This window comes from Muscardinus avellanarius (assembly GCF_963383645.1).
Source record: "Muscardinus avellanarius genome assembly, chromosome: 12".
NCBI classification, from domain to species: domain Eukaryota; kingdom Metazoa; phylum Chordata; class Mammalia; order Rodentia; family Gliridae; genus Muscardinus; species Muscardinus avellanarius.
In genome coordinates this window covers 42,236,523-42,258,667 of record NC_137798.1, presented here as the reverse complement: position 1 = coordinate 42,258,667, position 22,145 = coordinate 42,236,523, and the positions used below count along the sequence as shown (strand labels likewise).

General features: G+C 40.4%; 1 protein-coding gene across 1 annotated transcript in view; it reads left to right on the top strand.

The window, feature by feature from the left end:
- The window catches only part of SLC25A21 (solute carrier family 25 member 21), a gene marked incomplete at both ends in the record, with an annotated part of 535,450 nt that extends 515,885 nt beyond the window's left edge, over nt 1-19,565 (top strand). The window contains 3 exons of the mRNA XM_080706844.1: nt 14,997-15,178; nt 16,067-16,119; nt 19,504-19,565. Coding sequence (XP_080562970.1) covers nt 14,997-15,178; nt 16,067-16,119; nt 19,504-19,565 — 297 coding nt within the window. The remainder of the gene's footprint in view (nt 1-14,996; nt 15,179-16,066; nt 16,120-19,503) is intronic.
- Between the last annotated feature and the right edge of the window lie 2,580 nt (nt 19,566-22,145).

The window sequence follows — 22,145 nt, the reverse complement described above, 5'->3', positions numbered from 1 at the left end:
CAAAGCATTTTATTTTACAAGCAACTGCTCATAATGATTATCTCTGAGGAATGGAAATTGGAAATCTTGGGGGGGTGTTTGTGTGTTTGTGTGTGTGTGTGTGTGTGTGTGTGTGTGTGTGTGTGTGTGAGAGAGAGAGAGAGAGAGAGAGAGAGAGAGAGAGAGAGAGAGAGAGAAGAGAGAGAAGGAGAAAGCAAATAGTTTGAGAGAAGGTATTTTTTGTGTACCATCTGAACTGCTAGAAGCTATTATGTTTGCTGCCGATTAATTTTGCAAATATTTCTAGTACTAAGGATTGAATACAGCACAAGGCATCATTTGGGAATTGGTAATGCCCAGTTTTCCTGGGGACATGTCTGTGTTCCTATGGATTAAAGAGTAAGGGTGAACCCAGGGCTTCAAGCATGCGAGGGAAGCACTCTACCGCTGAGCTATATACCCAGCCCCTATTAATTTTATAAATTTTTATTATAAAACTTATATAAGAAATTATTACAAAACTAATCAGTAAGAAGTTTAACAGAACCTCATAGAATAGATTGCCTAAGTTACTTTTGCACATTTTACTCAATTCTGAGACCGTCTTTAGAGTTTAAATAGGAACTTGAAGCAGTAAACTCAGGTAACTTAGGTCAGATAGCCACGCCTTAAGTTCTTGACTTACTCCTCAGATTGGTGGTCTCTGATAGAAACATTTTTCAAATGTCATTTTTTCTGATCCTCTTTTCCATTATAGTATTAAAACTTACTGACTTCATCATTTTGCCTGATCCTCATCACAGTATCTATTGTTTTCAGATAAGGAAACTAAATTGGAAGGAACCAAATGGGGCCCAGAGGTGAAGGTTACTAAAGTAATTAGCCCAAGATGATAGAGTGGCGTGGGGTGGGGGGTGGGCGAGACCGGAGTCCAGAGCTCTCTGCACTGTAGCCTGCAATGCTTGAATCCTTCATTCTGCCTTGTATTTTACCAAACATAAATTATCTCTTCGAAATGATTACTAGACCTTAAATAAGTATAGTAGCTGGGATGTCCAGATAAAGCAACCAGATTATTCTTCTGCAGGCATGCAAAGTGGTCCTCCCTTTTCACACCCTTACTCTTTTTTTTTTTTTTTTTTGGTGGTACTGGGGTTCCTGGAAGCCCTTCTACCTCCAGGCTACGCTCCCAGACCTATTTTATATTTTTTTTATTTGGAAACAGGGTCTCTTAAGCCAGCAAGGCTGGCTCCGAACCAGCGCGATCCTCCTGTCTCCGCCTCCCAAGCGCAGGGATTACAAGGTGCGCCACCATGCCAAGCTCACACCCTTACTCTTTAATCCATAGGAACACAGACATGTCCCCAGGAAAACTGGGCATTACCAATTCCCAAATGATGCCTTGTGCTGTATTCTTTTAGATTTATTTTTAGGAGTTAGCTCTTTCTCTTGCATAGTGAATAATTGGCTACCATAGAGAAAAGACTGCTTGAGATATTAAATGACCACAGAATTCATTTAATGGATACATCCATTTACATCTTGCAGAGAATGGAAGGAATGTCAGTATAAAGAATTATCTTCTCTCCCCAGAAAGAGGCTGTCACTTCTCCAAATAAAGCCCACTAGAAACAGATATTGATCGACTTACATACTGACATCTTTTTTCAAATATCCATGGGAGTAAGCTTTCATTGCAAAAACAATTTCATTCACGATTTCTTTCACTCCCATTCCATGTTGGAATATTATTTGTGATGTGGATATTCAAATAAGCACCAAAGGATTAGAATAATATGTCTTTAGTGGCTTTATCTTCTAGTTTCATATTTACTTCTTTACATATTTTCATAATTTAAAGTAATGGTAGAAAATACTGTCTAAAGCTAATGACTGTCAACAGGATTAAATTGTGCTTTTCAATTGCATCCTAACTAAGAATGTTTGCAGGTTATTGTGCCAAAAACAATAGAGTTTTTGTGATGAATTTTGCCATGATATAAATTACACATGTGGGATAAAAATGTTTTAAGAGAGAACAATTTTTCATGTGTTCAATCTTCCTTACTTAATAAGCCATTTAGACCTGTCCCTGAGGTCACCAGGACATACAGTATTAGGTATATACAAATTTTTCTTTCTTCCAAGGTAACAGTCATAGAAGATTACTTTTCAGAAATGCAAATATTCTATTTTTATTGGGTTTTTAATATTTTTTTGTTTTGTATTCTGTAGAAAAGTCTGAGGATGCTGCCAGGCTCACTTCAGTTTATCAGAAGAAATATAGAAATGTGTTAGTTTCATGATTGAGAGCTCTGTCCTTCCCTAAGGTGTGCACTGAGAGAATGAAAAATGGACCTTTGGGTTCAAGTGGTGAACTTAGACAGAGCTTTTTGTATTTTGAAAAGAAGACTCTCAATAGAATTAGCTCATAGTAGGATTTAATTTATGGAGATTTATTTTTTCTGATTCTCTCTTAATCATTAGTCTTCCCAATCATCCGGTAATGGGAAGGGCAAGAACATTAAAGTTTCATTACGAACAATTCTCCTTTCTGGTAACCACTGAGGGAAAACTGCAAGTATATATTTTCTATCAAATTCCAGAGCATGTGACAAGATTCTGTGGTAAAAAAGAATATCTTTCATTGGCAGTGTGTGCAGACTCCCTGGGGCACGTGTGTTGGGGGAAGGGGATATGGGCAGGCCCGGGGCAGGGGTTCAGACACTTTCTTAAATAAACTTCAGGCAAAATTTTCCAGTCAGGCACCACCCAAGCAGATGGCAGTTAGGTACACGTAGCTTTAGATTCTCAGTGGATCCATTCTGTTCATAAATTCTAAAAGTATTCATGGTACCGTCTTACCAAGCATGAATACTGTTCCTGCCTTAATGGGGTTTATAGTCTAGTCAGGGAGATAGAGAAGAAACCCATCCTAACACAGGGAGCTGAAACATCCTGATTGTGTTAATGTCATAAAGATAGCTATAAAGTTGTGAAAATTGATAACCAGGGATCCCAGCCTCATCCCAAGGGGAAGGAGAGTGAGGCTGCAGAAAAGGCTTTCTTTCAGAAACAGTGTGTAGACTAGGGCTGAGGGATGAGGACCAGTCAGGCCAAGGTGACACAATAATTGTAATAGAGAGAACAGGTTGTATGATTGCCCTAAAGCAGAAGGAAGCTTAGGGACCCAGGAAAAGATAAAGAACAAGGGGATCTGGGATATGGAGAATGAGGGGGATGTGGGGAGTGGAGCCTATCGAAGTTAACAGGACCAGAATACTTTATTTTTGTTTTGTTTTTTGTTTTTGTTTTTGTTTTTGTTTGCAGTACTGGGGATGGAACCCAGGGGCGTTCTACCTCTGAGCAATACCCCCCCAGCCCTATTTTTTTATTTTTCACTTTGAAATAGAGTCTCACTGAGTTGCAAAGGGCCTCACTAAGTAGCTGAGGCTGTCTGTGAGCTGAGATCCTCCTGCCTCAGCCTCCCAAGTACTGGGATTACAAGAGTGCGCCATCATGCCTGGCATGGACCAGAATACTTTAGAAATATAATTTTAGGGCAGTTTACTCCCCCTAAATTATTTAACTGAATGGAATATGTTGAACAAATATATAAGTGGAACTATATAGTTTCACGTATAGAAGTAGGGTCTCATGAAAGGTAAGTTCAAAGACTTCTCTTTCTTCATCTGCCTACCTTTATATCAAAACATCTCAGTGTGCCTCAACCTTTAGAGTTTTGTTCTGGGAGTCTGGTTTCTTAGTTTTTCTTGAGGTCAGTGTTTTTAATGAGACAAAGAACAGACAAAGCATGCCAAAACACAGAAATCTTGCTGGATTCCCAAGAAGATGTAAAAAGACTTTCCTTCGTTTTGTGTGATAATACTCAAAGACTTCATGAGCTCTCAGACGGTAGTATCTAACCCTGTGAATATGTAGGTACATATAATTATGGAGAATATATTACATACAAGAACTGTATATGAAACAACCAAGTGATCACTGTTATGTTTAAATCATAAACCGTTTTGACATTTTATATATTTTATAATTTGAGCTAAGTGGCTAAGACCTTGAAAATTATTTTACATTTCACAACACTTTAAAGAACAGATAGCTTAGGGGGGAAAAAGGAATTTTCATGGCTATTTTCTGAATGGCTACATTTAGATGTGGAGCTTTTAACAAGACTTTGATTTCGTTCCAAAGCCCAGAGCCCTGCAAGGATAGGATCTTGGGAATACTCCACATTCCTTACAGAATGCTTATCAATTAAACCATCTCATTTTAGTTTAGTGACCTTTTGTGGGTTGAGGAGCTAGCATTTCCCCCAAATTATCTCACATGAAGAGAAAACAAACACGGTAATAGATTCTCCTGATAGCTGCAAAATAGAAACAACTGCATTTTTTAATTAAGCTTCAATAGCAGATATTTTCACTAAGGACAAAACAGCTGCCATGACATCAGGGAAAAAAATGCTTTTGTCAAAGTTTATGAACAAAACAACAAAAGAAAAGAGAGCCGAGATGTGAAGGAATGCAAAGCGTACAGGGAGAGCAGCGCCCCCTGAGTTGGCCCCAGTAAAATTGACAACATCTAAAATGCAAATTTCCTCCCTAAATAAAAAAGAAGCAGCAGCCATTGGCTCTCACTGGAGCCACCTCCTTGTCAGTCACCGGGAGGCAGCTGTGATTTCAGTGTGCCACATTATTTTCCTGTGGGCCGGCCGGCCAGCTGCGGGGAAGGCAATGATGAGCTGGGACTATTTGCCTTGTGGTGGCTCCCAGGTGTTTAACCTGTGTGGGCATGGACCTCCATCATCATTTGCTTCTAAAACCTTCATTCTTTGTTTGTGATGCCTCTATGAAGGAAAGCTAAAGCATTATTAAACACATTATTAAGCATGTCCGGCCTGGTAAATACACAAAGGTGAATGCAGCAGGGCACATTCCTTTAAGAGCTCTGAAGACGTCTTCACCAGGAGTCTGCTGCCCATCTCTACTGCCTCCTGTCAAAGATTGGAACCCAGGCAATCTAGCACCAGATCCCTTGCTCTTCTTACCCATTGTCCTATAGCTCTTCAAATATGAGGATGTGTGAGTCTATGGGTCTTTCTTTCTTCAGGATGTATCCACAGTTCTTCATCCATGCTTCAAGGAACATGTGCTCTGTGTGATCTGTCTCTTCCCACTCTGAATGCATCCGATTTGTCAACGTTAGTGTCGGCGCCAACCATAGTACTAGAGTCTTGGGTTGGCCAACTCAGAGTTCACTAGGATCAACCCTTCCTAGGATCTGACATCCAAATCCAACTTTTTTTTTTCTTTTTGCAGGACTGGGGATGGAACCCAGGGGCATTTTACCTCTGAACTACACCCCCAGTTCTATTTTTTAATCTTTATTTTGAAACAGGGTCTCACTGAGTTGCAGAGGGCCTCACTAAGTAGTAGCTGAGGCTGTCCGTGAACCCCGATCCTCCTGTCTCAGCCTCCCGAATGCTGGGATTACAAGCGTGCGCCACCATGCCCAGCTTGAATCCATCTTAATGCAGCCAAAGGCTGTGCAAAAATGGACTGTTGGAGAATTTGGGGGAGAAGGAGGTGGAGACAAAGGAGGAGAATGTATGTTGCTTTGCATCAAGATGTTGGCATGTGTAAATCTTTATGGTCAGTTAGAAACCCCAGATCACATGAATTGCAGTCAAGATTCCCTCAACTTAAACATGTGCAACTATCTACCTCAAGAATTTTACCTTCACTGCTTAAATTTAATCTTGTGTGTTCAGTCCAATGATAAAGCCTGGCTTGAGAATTTTATGCTGTTCTTCCTCTATGCTGTCCTTCTCTGTTGGATAAGTTTCCCTTCCCAACCTGTGTCATTAGCAGATCTGATGGGCAGGCCTTCCCCTATTCACCCAGGTTCACCCAACCCTGTTCGAACTGTCATGGACACACCATTCTGCCTAGCCGGATGGGAATCCCTCCAACTAGACTCTCATCCATCCTCTGTTTAGTATCTTATAGAGTCAAGATCCTATTAATTAGCATAACATGGAAGTTTTTTTTTTCCCAAGTGGTTTTCTGAAATCAAGGTATGAAGGATAATTCAAAAGAAAATGAAGCTTTCCGAAATGTATCACTAGAGTGGATTTCCTGCAATTTCTTCATGTAGGGATACATTGCAAACCTCACAAGATCCCTCATGTGACTCATCATAGGACTAACCCATTAGATGTGATCCCAAAAGGAATTAAAAGGTGCAATTGCAGGGAGCAAAGACAATGTGATTCTGGCTGGCATGAGGTGGGAAGATGTTAAGATGAGACTTCCAGAGATGTACTGATGCCGACTTCCCTTAAAGGAGAAGCCCACTGCCCACTGCGTTCCTCTCAGCTCTGCCTTTTGCAGAGCAGCGGACTTCCTGCCCAGTCTCCCTCACCATCCCCAAACCTCCCTAGAACAAATCCTGCTCCCCCATCTTCCTTAGCCCCCTCCTTCTGGCACGTCTCCGAATGGAATGTCTTCTTAAAGACGCCAGACCCTAATCACAAAGGCCTGTGAGATGGGCAATGGTCCTATGTTTATCAAGCTAGCAGCCAGCTGGCCAGCCACTGAGCGGGGCATCACAGTGCACGCCAGGCGAGGTAAAAGGGGAGGTGCAGGCCTCTTTTGATCGAGATAACTTGCCTCTGTACATATTAACTCCTCAAGTGCCATTGCCTTAAGGTGTGAGTGCCATCTTTAACCGTTGGCTATGCGGTTTAGATGATCAAACTAGACATAACTGTATACTGTGCTGATCATTAACTGTTTAGAATCAGAGACCTTACTTCTGGTGGCTTGAGGCCTTTTGCTGAATTGTTGGAGCTTGTAGAATATCACAGCTGTCAGTGTTTTAGGATCACTGACTAGGGACTCTTGTTAAGTCCTGGGAAGTCTATAAATGATAAATTCTGTCAAGCAGATCCATTGATCTCCCTGAAGAAGGGCTGGTAAACACAACTCTTAAGCTCTGCACGCACACAAAGATAGAAGAGTGACAGAAACAGCCAGAGAACTCTAGTATGAGAACCTGGTGTTAATTCTCAGTTCTGGCCCTTACTATGTAGCCATGTGTTTTTGACAAGTTATACCCTCTCTGCATCTCAGTTTTATTTGTGAAACAAAATATGAACCTCCATCTTAAAATGTCTGTAAAGGAATTAAATGATCAAAAAGCATCCAATGGGTATGTATTCCATGTACTGCTATCACAGAATAAGATAAATGCATATAATATTCATTAATATTTCAGAGAAAAATTGTGAAAATATTTAGATAAAAACATCTATAGAATAAATAATGCACTTTCCTTATATATAAATATTTTAAAGGAAGTATGTCTTTTATGTATGGATAAAAAGATTATTACAATAATGGTTTTTAAATCCTGATGAATTCCATTGAGAATGGTGTTGGTACTTGCCCTCATAATTGAACAAGAAATTACAGAAAATGGTTTAGGCTTGTGGATGAGAAATGTCAGTCAGGAACAGGGAAAGTTTCCTGATTGATGACAAAAAGACAAAATTGTAGAAGTAAATTAGCTATTTTTTAATAATAATGGGTTTTCATCAACATGAATATCCATTTATGTAAGTTAAGTGTAAGCCATTCTGAGTATTTGACATAGAATGAGTTCACTCCTAAACCTTGTGACCCTGGGATTTTATTTTCTACCCTTGAAGGCCACTCTCATTCTAAACAATGACCTCCTTGAATGTTGAACTCGGGTAAAGTCCTAAGAGGCAAGTGCATATGTCTATACTTCGACTGGTTGGTGTATAACAATCCTAGGGCTCCTCAATACCTTGGCTTCTTCACTTCTAAATAATAGAAACTTGGGTCCTCTCTTTTTTTTATTAGTGCCTTTTAATTATACAAAATAATGGGTTTTATTATGACATATTTATATGAATGCATGCAAATAACATACTTTAATCATATCCCCCCCACACTATTACATTAGGATCTCTTTTGATTCATGCAAAACTGCAGGCTTTTGAGCTGGGCATAATGGAGCATGACTAAAATCCCAGTACTGAGACAGAAAGGTTGCAGGTTCCCGACCAGCCTCAGAAACTTAGCAAGACCCTTAGGAACTTAAAGAGACCTCGTTTCAAACTGAAAAGTGTTTGGGGGTATAGCTTAGAGGTAAAATATCCCTGGGTTCAATCCCCAGCACCAGTACCAGTACCAAATATATATACATATATTTTGTATAATATGTGTATATACAGAAGTATACACACACATACTTTTCTAAGTTAGACTCGGTAGGGTCCATAGTATCTTATCATGATCATCAGCTTATTGAAGTTTTTAAAAAAAAAAAACTAGTGGGAAAAGGTAAAATGACACTCCAGGTAATATGACTCTCAAGTCAGAGAGCTAGCCATTCAGCCATTATAATGCACGGTGACCTGCAATAATGTCTTCTGTTGACTTTCTAAGTAACTCAGTGACTGAGCTTTTAAGAGGCAGAAGACAGACATTGGACATGGACAGTGAAATCCCAGAAATTCATGTTTCTCTCTGCACTGTGTTTACACACCTCCTCAGTACTGATCACACTGTACTGGGAAGATCAGTTCTACACTACCTCCAAGCCCCTCTCTGGATTATTTACTTTTCTATCCAACTCTAGCACATTAGAGTTGGATATGAAGGAAAAGTAAATCAGGTCCAGTAACTGTGGCTGGGCAAATAACCAATGAATGATGGATGGGAAGCAATATGACATAATGGTTAAGAATATGGGCTTGTGAGTCAGAAGGTCCTGGGCTCGAATCCAGGCTCCATCTCTCACCAGCAGTATAATCATGAATGCATGCCCTTATCTATAAATGGTATTAGGTTCCTAACTCATAGAGTTTGCCATATAACATGTAAGGTTTGTGTGTATATTTGCATATTACATTGTTTCCTATCAACAAGTAACTGTTATTTTTATAATGATAGTTATGAAAATAATACAACTATTTTAGCATACATATTGCTTATTGATTATTTTTGCTTTTTATTTTATCATATTTATTGTCATTATTATTGGCAGAAATGCTGAGGCAATTCACTGATCATCAACACAAAATGACCGGTCCCAGCTCCATGATAGACACTTCTCAAGCCCCAGACGTGTGCAATATTGTTTTGGATTGAACTGAGGGTGGGACAGGCTGAAGAAAATTAACAGCAATGCCTTCAGTCCAGTAGCCTTCAAAAAACAAAGCCCTGCTTCCATTAACAAAAAAACTTAAATGCTTTCCTACATTTCCATAGCCTCTTGGGGCCACTGGTTAAGATGAATCTTAGAGCACTTATTATCCAACCCAAGGATCCCAAAAGGGAAAATCATAAACTTCAGTTAAGTTCTCAGACTTTGGCATCTGTCAAAAGAACTTGAGGGATTTGTTTAAACAGATTTCTGGGCTCCGTTCTCAGGTTCAGTAGGTCTAGGGTACAGCCCCCACTTTTACCTCTTAAAAGTTCCCACATGGTGCTGATGCTGGTGCCTGAGACCACACTTTCAAAACAATTGATTTCATGTCCACCATTGAGTTCGTGGACATGGTTAAGGTATGTTTAATGGAATCCTAGAACAGGAATGTGTGTAGGAATCTTTTTACTAAGGCGCATTGCCTGATAACTATAGGTGAAAATTAGGTCTTCCTGTTTTTAGCCCCAGTGTTTTAAAACCTGCACTGCCCATTTCTTACTTTATAGACATATTGGTAGAGAAAATGATCTCATGAAATTTTTAAAGTTTTTACAAACCTGATAAAATCTATAGACACTCTCCTCCGAAAAGCACATATACACCACATAGGAGTCCTGCTTATAATTTTAGGAGGTTCGTGGACACCTCCCCCATCAGCCCACCCACAGACTCTTAGGGATAGTAGAAAAAAACTATGCCTTGAAACAGAGTCTTGGATCCACTTGCATGTGACAAAAAAATTCCCTTCTTGTACATAACCTTTCAGTTAACCCATTTCTAAAATAAAAATCATAATTAATAGCTCTCAGCTGGAAGGCTATAAAGGTTAACTGATCTAGTGCACAAATATTTTTACTTAACGGTATATGGTACACACACACACACACAAAAAAAAAACATATTTCAACACGTGATCCTATGAAAATGGTTACCTCTTCTGTGAGCAGCAGAAGGGATGTTAGTAACGTGGAGTGAGGTGACTGTGGGAAGAGAAGAGGTCAAGCAGGGAGCTGGGAATGTAGGGTGCTGGGCTCAGCAGTGCCAGCCCTCTGAGGTCTGTCTCAGGCCTGGGAATGATGCAGGTCTAAATCTGTGCATCACCCACAGGCCTGGGCTCTGTAGGACTTTCTCCCCCAGGAGCCAGGAGAGCAGTTTCCCTAGCCACAGGGTACTAACTAGGGTGCCAAGGAGGAGTGTGCTGGCCTCGGGGTTGACGCTGGCCCCAGGCACTACTGGAGCTTCCTTCTTTTGCGTGTGTACTTCACATCTGTTTCTCCCTGACCCAATCTCCTCCAAGATTATGCCTCTTCTCCAGGACTCCCCTCCTTGTTACCATGATCTTCATTTGAAACCCAAGTGCTAAATATTACCTTTCTCTCTCTAAACAATCCTCAGTTTTTTAGAAGTAAGTACATGCTTCTGCCTACCAGGGGAAAGATCAGGGATGATGATGATGATGATGATGATGATGATGATGATGATGATGATGATGATGATGATGATAGAGAGAGAGAGAAAGAGAGTCCAAAGAGTAATATTTCAAGGCCTTACTCTATGCCAGTTGTATTTTTGCTAAAATCTAGTCACAACCTGTCATTTCATACTGTCCTCTGCGGGTCACTAGGCAGTGAGGTCTGGCACTATGACCTGAGTGTCATCCACCCTGAAATATTCCACTTCCTTCCAGTGGCAGCTGGGCATGGTGGTGGCACACACCTATAATCCCAGTACTTAGGAGGCTGAGACAGGAGGATCACATGATCACAGTTTGAGACCAGCCTGAGCAACTCAGTGAGACCCTCAACAACCTAGCAAGTCCTGTTTCAAAATTTAAAAAAAAATTTTTTAAGGGCTGGGGGTATAACTCAAAAGTAGAATGCCCCTGGGTTCAATCTCCATTTTCAAAAGGAAGGAAGGAAGGAAGGGAGGGAGGGAGGGAAGGAGGGAGGGAGGAAGGAAGGAAGGAAGGAAGGTAGGTAGGAAGGAAGGAAGGAGTTGATTCCTTATCCTGTCCTAGTTTAAAATTCTAATTGGTCCATCTTCCAGGCTAGAAGATGCTGAGTCTTGAGAACAAATCACTAACAAGTAAGCCTGATTCTCATGGTTTGTACAAAAATAAGTAAGTGCATTGGTAGGCCAATTGGCAAACCTTTATTTAGCACCCACTGTGTGCACCACAAAACAGACAACACAGAGGCATGTATTGGCATCTGTTCCTGTGTTGTGTGGGCCCACAGTTAATGAGGGGAAATAGTTACATGCAAAAATAAACCAAACACAAAATAGGCCATAGCAAAGGTGATGATTGTGGTTGAGACAGTGTCTCAGGAGTAGAGGAAAGGAAAAAAGTCAGTTTTGACATGAGTATCCTTAAGTTTCTCTGGCAAAGTGAACTTAAGCCTTAATAAAAGGCCTGAGAGCAGGGCGTGGTGGCACACCCTTGTAATCCCCATGCTTAGGAGGCGGAGACAGGAGATGGTGCTGGTTCAAAGCCAGCCGCAATGGCTTAAGAGACCCTGTTTCCAAATAAAAAATATAAAATAGGTGTGGGAGTGTAGCCCAGAGGTAGAAGGGTTTCCAGGAATCCCAGTACCACCCAAAAAGCCTGAGATTGCTACAGGTGAGTAAGATGAAGAAAGGCATTCTCATCTATGGGGGTAGTTTGAAGAAAGGCAAAAGTTAGGAAAGTGCTTGGTAGACTTGGTGAATTTTGAATTCACTAGTTTAGGTATAATATGGACTGGGGAGGGATATAGTGCTTGAAGGTAGAAAGATAAGTTGAAAGAAGTTGTGAGAAAGAAACCCAAGGACTGCTTTGTCTTAAGAGAGTATTGAGGGTCTTATAAGAAGAGAGCCCTTTTTCCTCTATGAAGAGTAGACCAGATGTTGGAAGGGATTGTATACACCAATAATCTCAGTACTTGGGAGCCTGAGACAGGAGGATCATAGGTTCGAGACCAGCCTCAGCAACTTAGAAACTCAGTAAGACTTTGTTTAAAAATTAAAAGAGCTGAGAGCATAGCTCGAGGTAGAACACCCCTGGGTTCCATCCTCAGTACAAAAAAAAAAGACAGGAAGAAAGGGAGGGAGGGAAGGAGAGAGGGGAGAAGCTAGGAAGGAAGGAAGGAAGGAAGGAAGGAAGGAAAGATAAAGACAAGACCAGAGGGTTGAGGTAGCCAGGAGGGAATGAGCAGGGGAGGCCCTGCAGAGGCGCATTACCCTGAGGATGATGGGCCACCAACATTGTGTAAAAGCAGCAGAAGCGAGCTCAGGGCTCTCCTGCCTCACCCTGTCTCTGCACGGGAAGCAGGATAAAGCCCATGGGGTCAGAGGCAGAGACTAATGTGGGCTCAGAAGCCAGGTGCTTAGGGGCACCCTCTCCCAAGAGAACCTGTTCCTCCCAAGAAGGCCCATGAGAATAGCAGCTGACCATGTGCTTTGCCTACATAGAATAGTGATTTCCAAAATCACTGATTCCCAGAAATGGGTCCCCAGCCTGGTAGCTCTTGAAGCCACTTTCCAATACCTTCCTAAGAGGTGCTGACCTGAGCAGCTGCAGAGGGCCTGAGGTGGGGCCCAGGCATCTGTATTTGTAAAGCTGCTGCAGGATCTTACCTTGATGCTGAGGAGTTTATGGAAAACAGTTTTGACACTTACTCAAGCTAGTGAGCACCATGATGACTTAGAAACTGTAGGTTTTGGTCTAAAGTACAGTGAGGTGCCTTAGTTTACCCTCCATTCCCAACCCTGAATCTCAGCAGATACACCAGGAGATGGCAGAGGCCAAATGCATGACACAGCCCCCTGAATTCTGGACAATAAGGAGTCATCATTACACTCTTGTCCTTAATAGAGAGAGAGAGCAGAGCTTTCACAAGGACAACAGGAAGGCATCTTTTTTACCTTTTGCATCTTTACAAAACAGGATACATAAGACTATCTATTTTCTGCCAGACCCATACAACATTGATAGCGCACATTTCCTTCTCTTATCACTTTCATGGCTCAGAGAAACCATTCAATACACAGGTAAGGTAGGTGTTAAAATCTTCCCTGTACCCACTGGGCTCTGCGGGATTCAGTGACCCATCCAGGGTCAGACAGCTTGAGCCGCTGCCGAATTCACCGTTCTCCAGAGCTCCGGTTCTGCTTCTGTGCCATAATAGAGAAGGGCGACATAAAGGCATTTTTCTCTCCTTGTAAAAGAGAAAAAAATGGGGGAGGGGAATTATTTAAACACACCTCACTTATACTGCAATCGTTGCATTGTTTTTCCTGTAGAAACACCCTGTTGGTTTCTAAATCCCTTTAAACCTCCCCGGCACCTGTATGGCCCAGATCCAAGAATTATTACTGAATCCCTTGCTTTTTATATTTAGCCTCATAGGAGTTTCAGTGATGGTAACTGGCCCCTGGTTCAGTTGAGAACTGCAGAGCCTCTACAAGTTTCCTTTCTCTGTAGAAGCAGGCAGTGCCCGGACCTAAATTTCTCCCTTCCTTCCTTCCTTTCTTCCTTCCTTCCTTTCTCCTTCCCTCCTTCCTTCCTTTCTCCTTCCCTCCCTCTCTTTCCCTCTTCTTTCCTATCTCTCTCTCCTCTCCTTCTCTCTCTCCATTTTTTCTTTCACGATTCTTTCTTTCTTCAAGCAGGTTATGCTCACTCCTCAGTTCTGTTGGATGCAACAGTTTGTGATACAACCCTGTATTGTTCTGCGAAGATGCCTCTGAAATATGGACCCAAAGAGAGAGCCCAGGAAGGATGAGGTGGAGGTCAGAGCCAGCAGCTCTGACATTATGAGACATCACTTCTCTTTGGGGCGAGCACAGAAGCTACAGACAAAATAAGAACTTCCTAGCAAATTCATTAAAACATAATATGAGCTCACTGGGCTCAAAAATAGGCTGAAGGAAAGTGACTTCCACAGAAGACCTAATTAAGTACTTTGATGTCAGAAGGCAGAGCTGGGAGGGGTGGAAAATCAAATCAGACCGACGTGAAGGGCCCACGTTCAAATGGAAAGAAGAAATACTTCTTGCGCGCCTTCTCGCACTCCTTTTCTTCTTTTGCCATGAGGAAGACGGAGCTTCGGCAACAATGGGCTGTCAATTCTTCCGCCAATTAGTCCAGGGACTTACTACTGTTCCTCAAGCGCAGACTGTCACAGGCTGTTTTGTAGAGGCCCTGGGTCGGTTTGTTAATAACAGGAAGCTAGCACTTCTCAGTACAGTGGATCAGCTACACGTGAAAATAAATGCAAAAAACCTGGAGGGGAATAGCAGCAGACCGAGAGTAGCCTTGATTTAATTTAACATTTGGGGGTCCGCACACAAATGAGCATTTTAGTAGGCTTCATGGTGGAAGTTGCTGTCATTTGTAAAATATTCTGGCCAATTAGCTAATAGTGTGCTTGGATTTCTCCTGTTTTGATACAGTAATACTAAGTACATTGTGAAGCCCAATTATACAAATCATCCCCATATGCCATACCAGTCTTTCTTTATGAACTGTGTTTATAAATCCTGTGTGAGGAAATGTGTACTTCAGCAATTTAGACCATGTGTAAAAACATAGCCAATGGGATTGTCAAGAAAACAAGTTCCAGCCTAGGAAATCCTAATGCGTTCCGCTGGAATAACAGGAGGGTGCCGGGGAGTGCAGTGCTCTGCTTAAATACATATTGCCTCAGAGTGTTTAACCAGTTTCCCAGTTTCGGGGCTTCCACTTCCCTTACAGTGATTTTATTCTTCTTTTCTTTTAGGATCCAAGCTTGGAGTTTTTGAGAAAATTTGGGATTGGTCTTCTCTCCGGGACAATAGCCTCAGTCATTAACATCCCCTTTGATGTTGCCAAAAGTAGGATTCAAGGGCCTCAGCCAGTTCCTGGAGAGATCAAGTACAGAACCTGTTTTAAAACAATGGCAACGGTCTATCAGGAAGAAGGGTAACTCATTCTTTAATAAACATGCAAACTTCAAGTCGTGTTCAGACCCTATTGTCCTGCTATTTTGGTGAGAGCCAGCAAGTCCTCCTAAATTGGGTATGTGTCTGAGGAGCCCCGTGGACTCTGTGACAAACTTTGCAAAGCAGTACAATAATGAGATGCTGGCAAAATGTCCCGGCAGCCTCAGGATCTCACTGTGAGGCACAACCCAACCACACGCCGCGTGTTTGACTCACAGTGCTGAGAGGAACCTTTTATTCGTTGGTTTACATAATATGCTATTGTATATTATGTGTCCTATTAGCATATGGGCAGGAGAACAATTGTCTTCTGACTATAAATCTAGTAAAAATGTCACCTAATTTTATTCTCCTGGGAGAATTAAATATGAGGATCCTGTAAAACTAGTCCTCGGTTTTTCTTTTTTTATTATTATTATTTAAAGTATGTGCCTTTTGCTGCTGGCTTTACTTTCTGTCTCTTCGCCCCTCCTCACCAATCACTTATTCTTCAGTAAACAAGTGATACTTTATTATTTTGCCCTAAACTGCATCATATTTCCTAATGGGAAGACTGAGTTTGTGGTCTTTTAAATTCAATTACAAAACTCATTTTGTCCATATACACAGCTGTCTTGAAAGTAAAAACCATCTCACTGATGAAAGTCATGTTTCTGATTGGACAAGACCAGCATAGCCTGGGTAATAAAGAATTGATTAACTCTTTCCCCTCATCCAATTTGCAGCAGAGAATGCTAAGCTAGATCCTGTCAGGTTTGAGCTGGGTGTAACTTCAAATAGCTTTTAAATGCTGGGCCAATATCTCAATAAAGCCGCAGTCTGACTCCATTTATTTTCAGAATAAGAATGTCGCTCTCTTCCTTCCTAGGATTTTAGCTTTGTACAAAGGCCTGCTTCCTAAGATTATGAGACTTGGACCAGGTAATGATGCTCTTCTTTATTTATATCCTCCCTTTATTTTTCTAGTGTCTCTTCTTTTGTTATTTGCATCTAACAACACAATAGAAGTTTATCGCACTGCCAGAGATGGAAACCTCAAGGATATAAAGCTGTCTATGAGGATTCAAGTTTCTAAAGGCATCCCTTAGAGACGCTCCACCTTTGTTTATAAAGTACTGTTTCTGACTGTGCTGGAGGCTGGTGGAAGCCAAAGCCCAGCTTAAGTCAATAGGAAAGGATCCACGGCCAGTGGGAGTCTGAGCAAGCACAGAAGTATACGCCGTGGAGTTTGGCTAACATGGGGGACCGGCCCAGTACAACTTGCCCTTGTACTCCGAGTTCAGTCTTGCTCCTACCTCAACTTTCTTGCAAAGGAGAAAAGGAGGACAGCATGCATCCATGAACAGAAGGGTCACTTCTCTTCACAGTGGCCTCTGGGGAATAGGGGCACCCCCTCTGGGGGCTCACCTTTCCTGGCCTCTGTCAGCTTGATGGTGGACAGCTGCTGGCTCAGAGCCTTACCTGAGGACAGGACGTCAACACAAGAAGCCAGCTGCCTTCCCCACAGGGAGAGTCAGCTGCCTCTATGTAAATAGATAAGAAAATCACTGTTGCAGCCCCAACCGCCTGGGCAAATAGTCTTGGATTATAAGCAGCCTTGTGAATAAGTACAAAAGTATGCTGTAAACCAAAAGCATGCTCTGTTTTTTTTTTTTTTGTTTTTTTTTTTAAGCCAGGCCATGCATCCCTGCTTAGACTCCCTGGTAATCTTCTCTAGAACCTTCTACCTTTCTTCCCTCTCTCCCTTCGCCATCCCTCCCTTTGAACACCGACATCCTCTTCCCATACTGCACTCACACGCATGCATGCTTACCTTTAGATCTTAGCCCAATAAACTAACATTTCTACCAACCTAAGAAATACAAGAACAATCTGCAAATTGAAGCAAAGTGAGGAACGCACACTTTCGTGTATCTGGAAAACACTCCCGTGGTTCTAGGTCCACCTATCCCAATCTCTGTTGATACAGAAGCATGGATTTTGCTTCACATTTGAGATTCAGTTCTGCTCTCTTTTGGTCATTGGCTCAAATGTAAAAAGTAACCCAATCATAAAGGATGGATGTCAGGAATTCCATACATCTCTGTGAGTACATATATAGCATTTTTTCCTTTACCACACAGTTAAAACCTGAGAGTAGACCTAATATTAGAGAAAATCACAGGACAAGCCCTAAACCAGCTTTTTCTGGAGGGGACAAACCTAAAAAAAAAAAAAAAGAAAAAAAAAAAGAAATGTGGTGACCAGGGACCACTTAGCTAAAATGGCAATTGAGTGAAACCTTAATCCAAAACTCTTAAATAATCTGACCCCAAGTTTTGTTAGAGACTTGCAAATGTTTGGTTGGGCTTTTAAATGGTTTTGCATGAGGGGCCTGTTGCTGTGGTGTTAAACCCAATGAAAAGGGTTGTTTTGAACTTACTGTCCAGCTTAAACAAAACTCTGAATAACTAGAAACCGCTTTCAAGGACCTGGCTTCATTTCATATGTGCAAATAAATGGCTTCTTCAAAAAGAGGGTACAGAAAAAGGTAAGATTTTTAAGTGAAGGCCAACCAAGATTTATTTTAAAAAGGGAAAGCTAGGTATGGTGGCTCATACCTCTAATCCCAGTGCTTGGGAAGCTGAGAAAAGAGGATCATAGGTTTGAGGTTAGCCTTAGCAACTTAGTAAGACCCTCAGCGACCTAGTGAGACTGTTTCAAATTTTAAAAAGGGGCTTGGGTTGTAGCTCAGAGGTAGAATGCCCCTGGGTTCAATTCCTAGTATGAGGGGCGGGGGGGAGGAATGGGAGATACCAACCAAAAAAGAGGAGATAGATTGATGATAGATAGATAGATAGATAGATAGATAGATAGATGATAGATGAGAGACAGAGAGAAAGAAGGAGAGATGAACCTGAAATGTTCATCCTTCATTCTGAAGAAGCGTCCCATCTTATTTTTATAATAATGTTAGCAGCTTGGTGTAGCTAGTAATCAGGTACCTCCCACAAAAGAATCTTGAAGTCTGTGGTTTCAACTCCAGATCTTACTTGGCTGAAAACTAGTCCACATATTCTTGCCTTGCATTGTGAAGAAGTTAGTAAGAGTAAACACAGCAATCACATACATATTAACGTCCCTCTTGTAGTATATCTTGTTGTTGTTGTTGTTGTTGTTGTTGTTGTTGTTGTTGCTGTTGTTGTTTGCCAGAGATTCTAGAGGTCCGTGGCTGCTGAGAGGGGTCTAATAGAGTATCTTCATGGGTTAAAAATGAAAATTACAGGCAGATAATTATCTTTGGTATATGGTTATGCAAACATATGCAGCCTGTAGATTTTTTAAAAAAGCATATGGCCTTGTACAGAAATAACTAAGATCCAAATCAAGTTCCATTTCTTTCTGTAAGAGATAGTCTTCTCTTCAGGCAGACAAGTCTTTTCTAAGTTGTGCTCAGGGTATTTGTCCACATTTTGCTTTTGTAATTTTTTTTACATTCTGATATGAGAAGATAGAGATAGTCCTAAGAAATAGGACACATGCTGGTTATTTTATTATATAGATCACAAAATGAGCCACATACAAATGCTTCTCCCAGGGTGAGTAGCATGAGCACTTAGTTTCCTGAATCATATTCCTATTCATATATTATACGGCAAACCTCTTTTCAGCCAGTTGTACAACTCTTTTCTTCCAAGACAAATGATGGTTTCATACCACACAACTCCCCTACAAGATATTCAAGTTCAAGTCTATATACATTTTAGATAAGCAAAATGATGGTTAAAAATCTGTATTTTTCAATACAGATTTTTAAAATATTCAGAAGCTATTTTTCACAATACAATCCAGCTTGCAAGCCTTAAGAGAAAACCAGACTCCTCCATCAAGCACCATCTTAGAGATTTCCTTGTTGACTACAACTAAGACAACATTAATTATGGACTGAAGATATAAATCTTTTGCCTACGTATGAAGAATCTGAAGGTTTCTTTTTGCAAGGAAGCTGCGTGCCCTCACATGACTAAATTTGTCCATATTTATTTACTTTTTGAAAATTAAACGTGCCTGAAAAAAGAATCTTATGAGAAATGATGAATGCTGCAGAGATTCATGGGGAAAAAATGTATTTGGAGACCCAAGACAGTCTTGATTTTATTCTAAGAATTTTCCACAGTTGTTTGATATCTGTATATTAGAGCTCCAGAACTGATCATTTCAAGCAGCCTCTGCGTGTTAGGCTGCCCGGGACTTCAGGGATTCAGAAACACAGGGAGGAAGACAGTGCTATTTCACAGATTTAAACTCAGCTTCTTTCTTTTCTAGGTGGGGCAGTGATGCTGCTGGTTTATGAATACACCTATTCATGGCTGCAGGAGAACTGGTGATTGCCTCGCAAGTGTTTTCCCCTTGAGATAGTGGATATTGGCGCTGCGGCCCCATGAAGAAGAGAAAGACTGTCAGTCAGCTAAGCCAGGCATGCAGTTATGAAGGGGAAAACAGCTTGTTCAAGAACAAAGCCTATTTTGATGCTCTAGAAATTACCTTTAGACAACTTACGGTGGTAAATTCAGGCCTTATACATAAAACTGTGAGAAGAAAAATAATAGGACGCAATGAGGGTATATAAGTTGAATATTTAAAATAGCACAGAAATCAGATATGTTTCATAAAAGCAATATGAGCACCTGTCAGTTAGGCCCTCTAATATGGCTTCGCACTAAAAGTTAATTGGAATGATAATCTTTTCTAAGAGGTCTAGAGATGTTTAAATTTCCTGAAAAAAATTATTCTGTAACCAGTTCCTTTATTCAAAGAAAAACTGGGCATAAAAATAAGCCACAATTTAAACAATCTTTATAAAAAATTAACTTTTTCCAAAAATGATATTAAAAAAACAGAAGGAAATGTTTTAAAAATACAACTAAAATGGCTTTTTAAGAATGTTTCATTTTTTATGAGTCCTATGTTAAAATGTAAATCTGTTGGTTTACTTTAGTAATAATATACATCTCAGGCTCTGTTTTTCCAAATCTACTTATTATTTTACATGGTTGTTTAGACAGGAATTTTTTAATCATTCTATCTGAAGTCCTGTATTTCAAATAGAATATGTGAAATTCTTTTAAACTACTTTGTACAGTTCACTCTGAAGACAAATTTTGTTGCTGAAATATTTTCGTATTAAAACATAAATTGGAAGCAGTCCTCGGGGGCCCATTTGTGCTGTATTTATATCCATATTCCTTTGTACTGAACTCACCCGTACCTATGTACATTCTTCTGAAGAATGAGGGGCTGGGGTATGGCTCAATGGTAGCACATCGGCATAGCATGTACCAGGTGCTGGGTTCTATCCTCAGCACAGGGGAAAAAATCTTGTAGAATAAAACTATATTTCCAGGTTATATAAGTTTTAAGTGAAATCTTCACACACTCAGGTGTGAAGTCTGCTACCTGCAATATTAAAATATATATGAAGGAAAAAATGTTTCGAAATAAAAGTGCATTCCTGTACTAACGTGCAAATATGCACTCTAAAAAAATCTTTAATCTTGATAAAACCAAAGGTGATTTTCTGTCTACATTCCGAGTTGATGCTACTTCAGTAGCTAGAGTTAACTGAAACAGCTGAATGTTCTAGATGACACCTGCCCTTAACTACTATGATGGAATATTTCTACTACGGGGCTATTTTGCTAAAACATTTTGAAAACAAAAAGTAAAGATAACATAGTAATTATTCATTTTTATTAATTTAGAGCATTTGAAGTATAAAAATAAAAGGCTTTTTTGACATACTGTATATACATACATAGCCTTCTGTTGTACATCGTTTTCAATGTGTTTTTTTATTTCTATTTCAGCCCAATAGTCAATAAGTGGGTCATTAAAACAAAAAAACAAGAGAAATAAGCATGTGTCTACATTGCGCAGCTGCATTCTCTCCTTGCAGGTAATACTCTTGCATCCTGTGAGAAAGAGCACTAGGTGTACAGAGGCCATGAAACTGAAGCTTTGACCTCTCCACATAGAGAGGTTATTATTTTAAACAATAATGTTTAAAATTCAAACAGTCCTAACCCCGTATCCCATCCCATCCTTCTCATAGTTTTTTTAAGTGGCTTCAAATTATAGTTTCCTTTGTGCTTTCTGTTGTCCTTTTAAAAATTACTCTATTGGAACTTTATTTCTTAAAAAAAGATCTAGGAGGAGAAATGAAAAAATTTTGATACCAGTAATATTAGATTTTTAAAAATATAAGACCCAGAAAACTATAAATAACAATAATAAGAAATTTCTTAATTTAGATAAAATAACATTTAGTTGTATTCTCATACAACAACTGACATTTTCAAAGACCTCTAGTAGCCACCTAAAAACAATTAATAAATGATAATTCTGTACCTTATGTCAGTTTCTCTGGATGGCAGGTGAGTCCCTGTATAGTATTGTTTTAAAGTCTCCATCAAAATATTGGATTGGATTTTTGTTCCATTCGGTCTACAGTCTATTTTCTCGCTAGGCTTGGAACTCCAGATGTCAATGGGAGTTTTAGAAGATCAAAGGAAAACTATAGCCCTGAGAGTTCATCTGCTCCTTCTGCTTATTCTTCTCCTGAAGTTATAATCCTCTGTTTGTAGCACTGAATTTCAGTTGCTTTAGAAATAAATGCAGTTCAAAGCTCTCTATATCTGCTGCTTGCAAAAAGCAGTTCCTTGAACGCAATGTGTCAGAAAGCTGCTTTACTGTTTACATCCTAGTGATCCGAAAACCTGGCTGATCTAGCCATCTGAGTTTTAAATGAAGCCACAAACCCTACGTGGCAGGACAGGATGGCCGTGTTCACTGTGCACAGCACAGATAGGAAGAAACCAAAATCATCTAACGAATGCATCTCAACATCCATATCTAGTGAGGTGCCCTTTTAGTTATTGCACAGAATTAATACCAAAAACCCCACAATA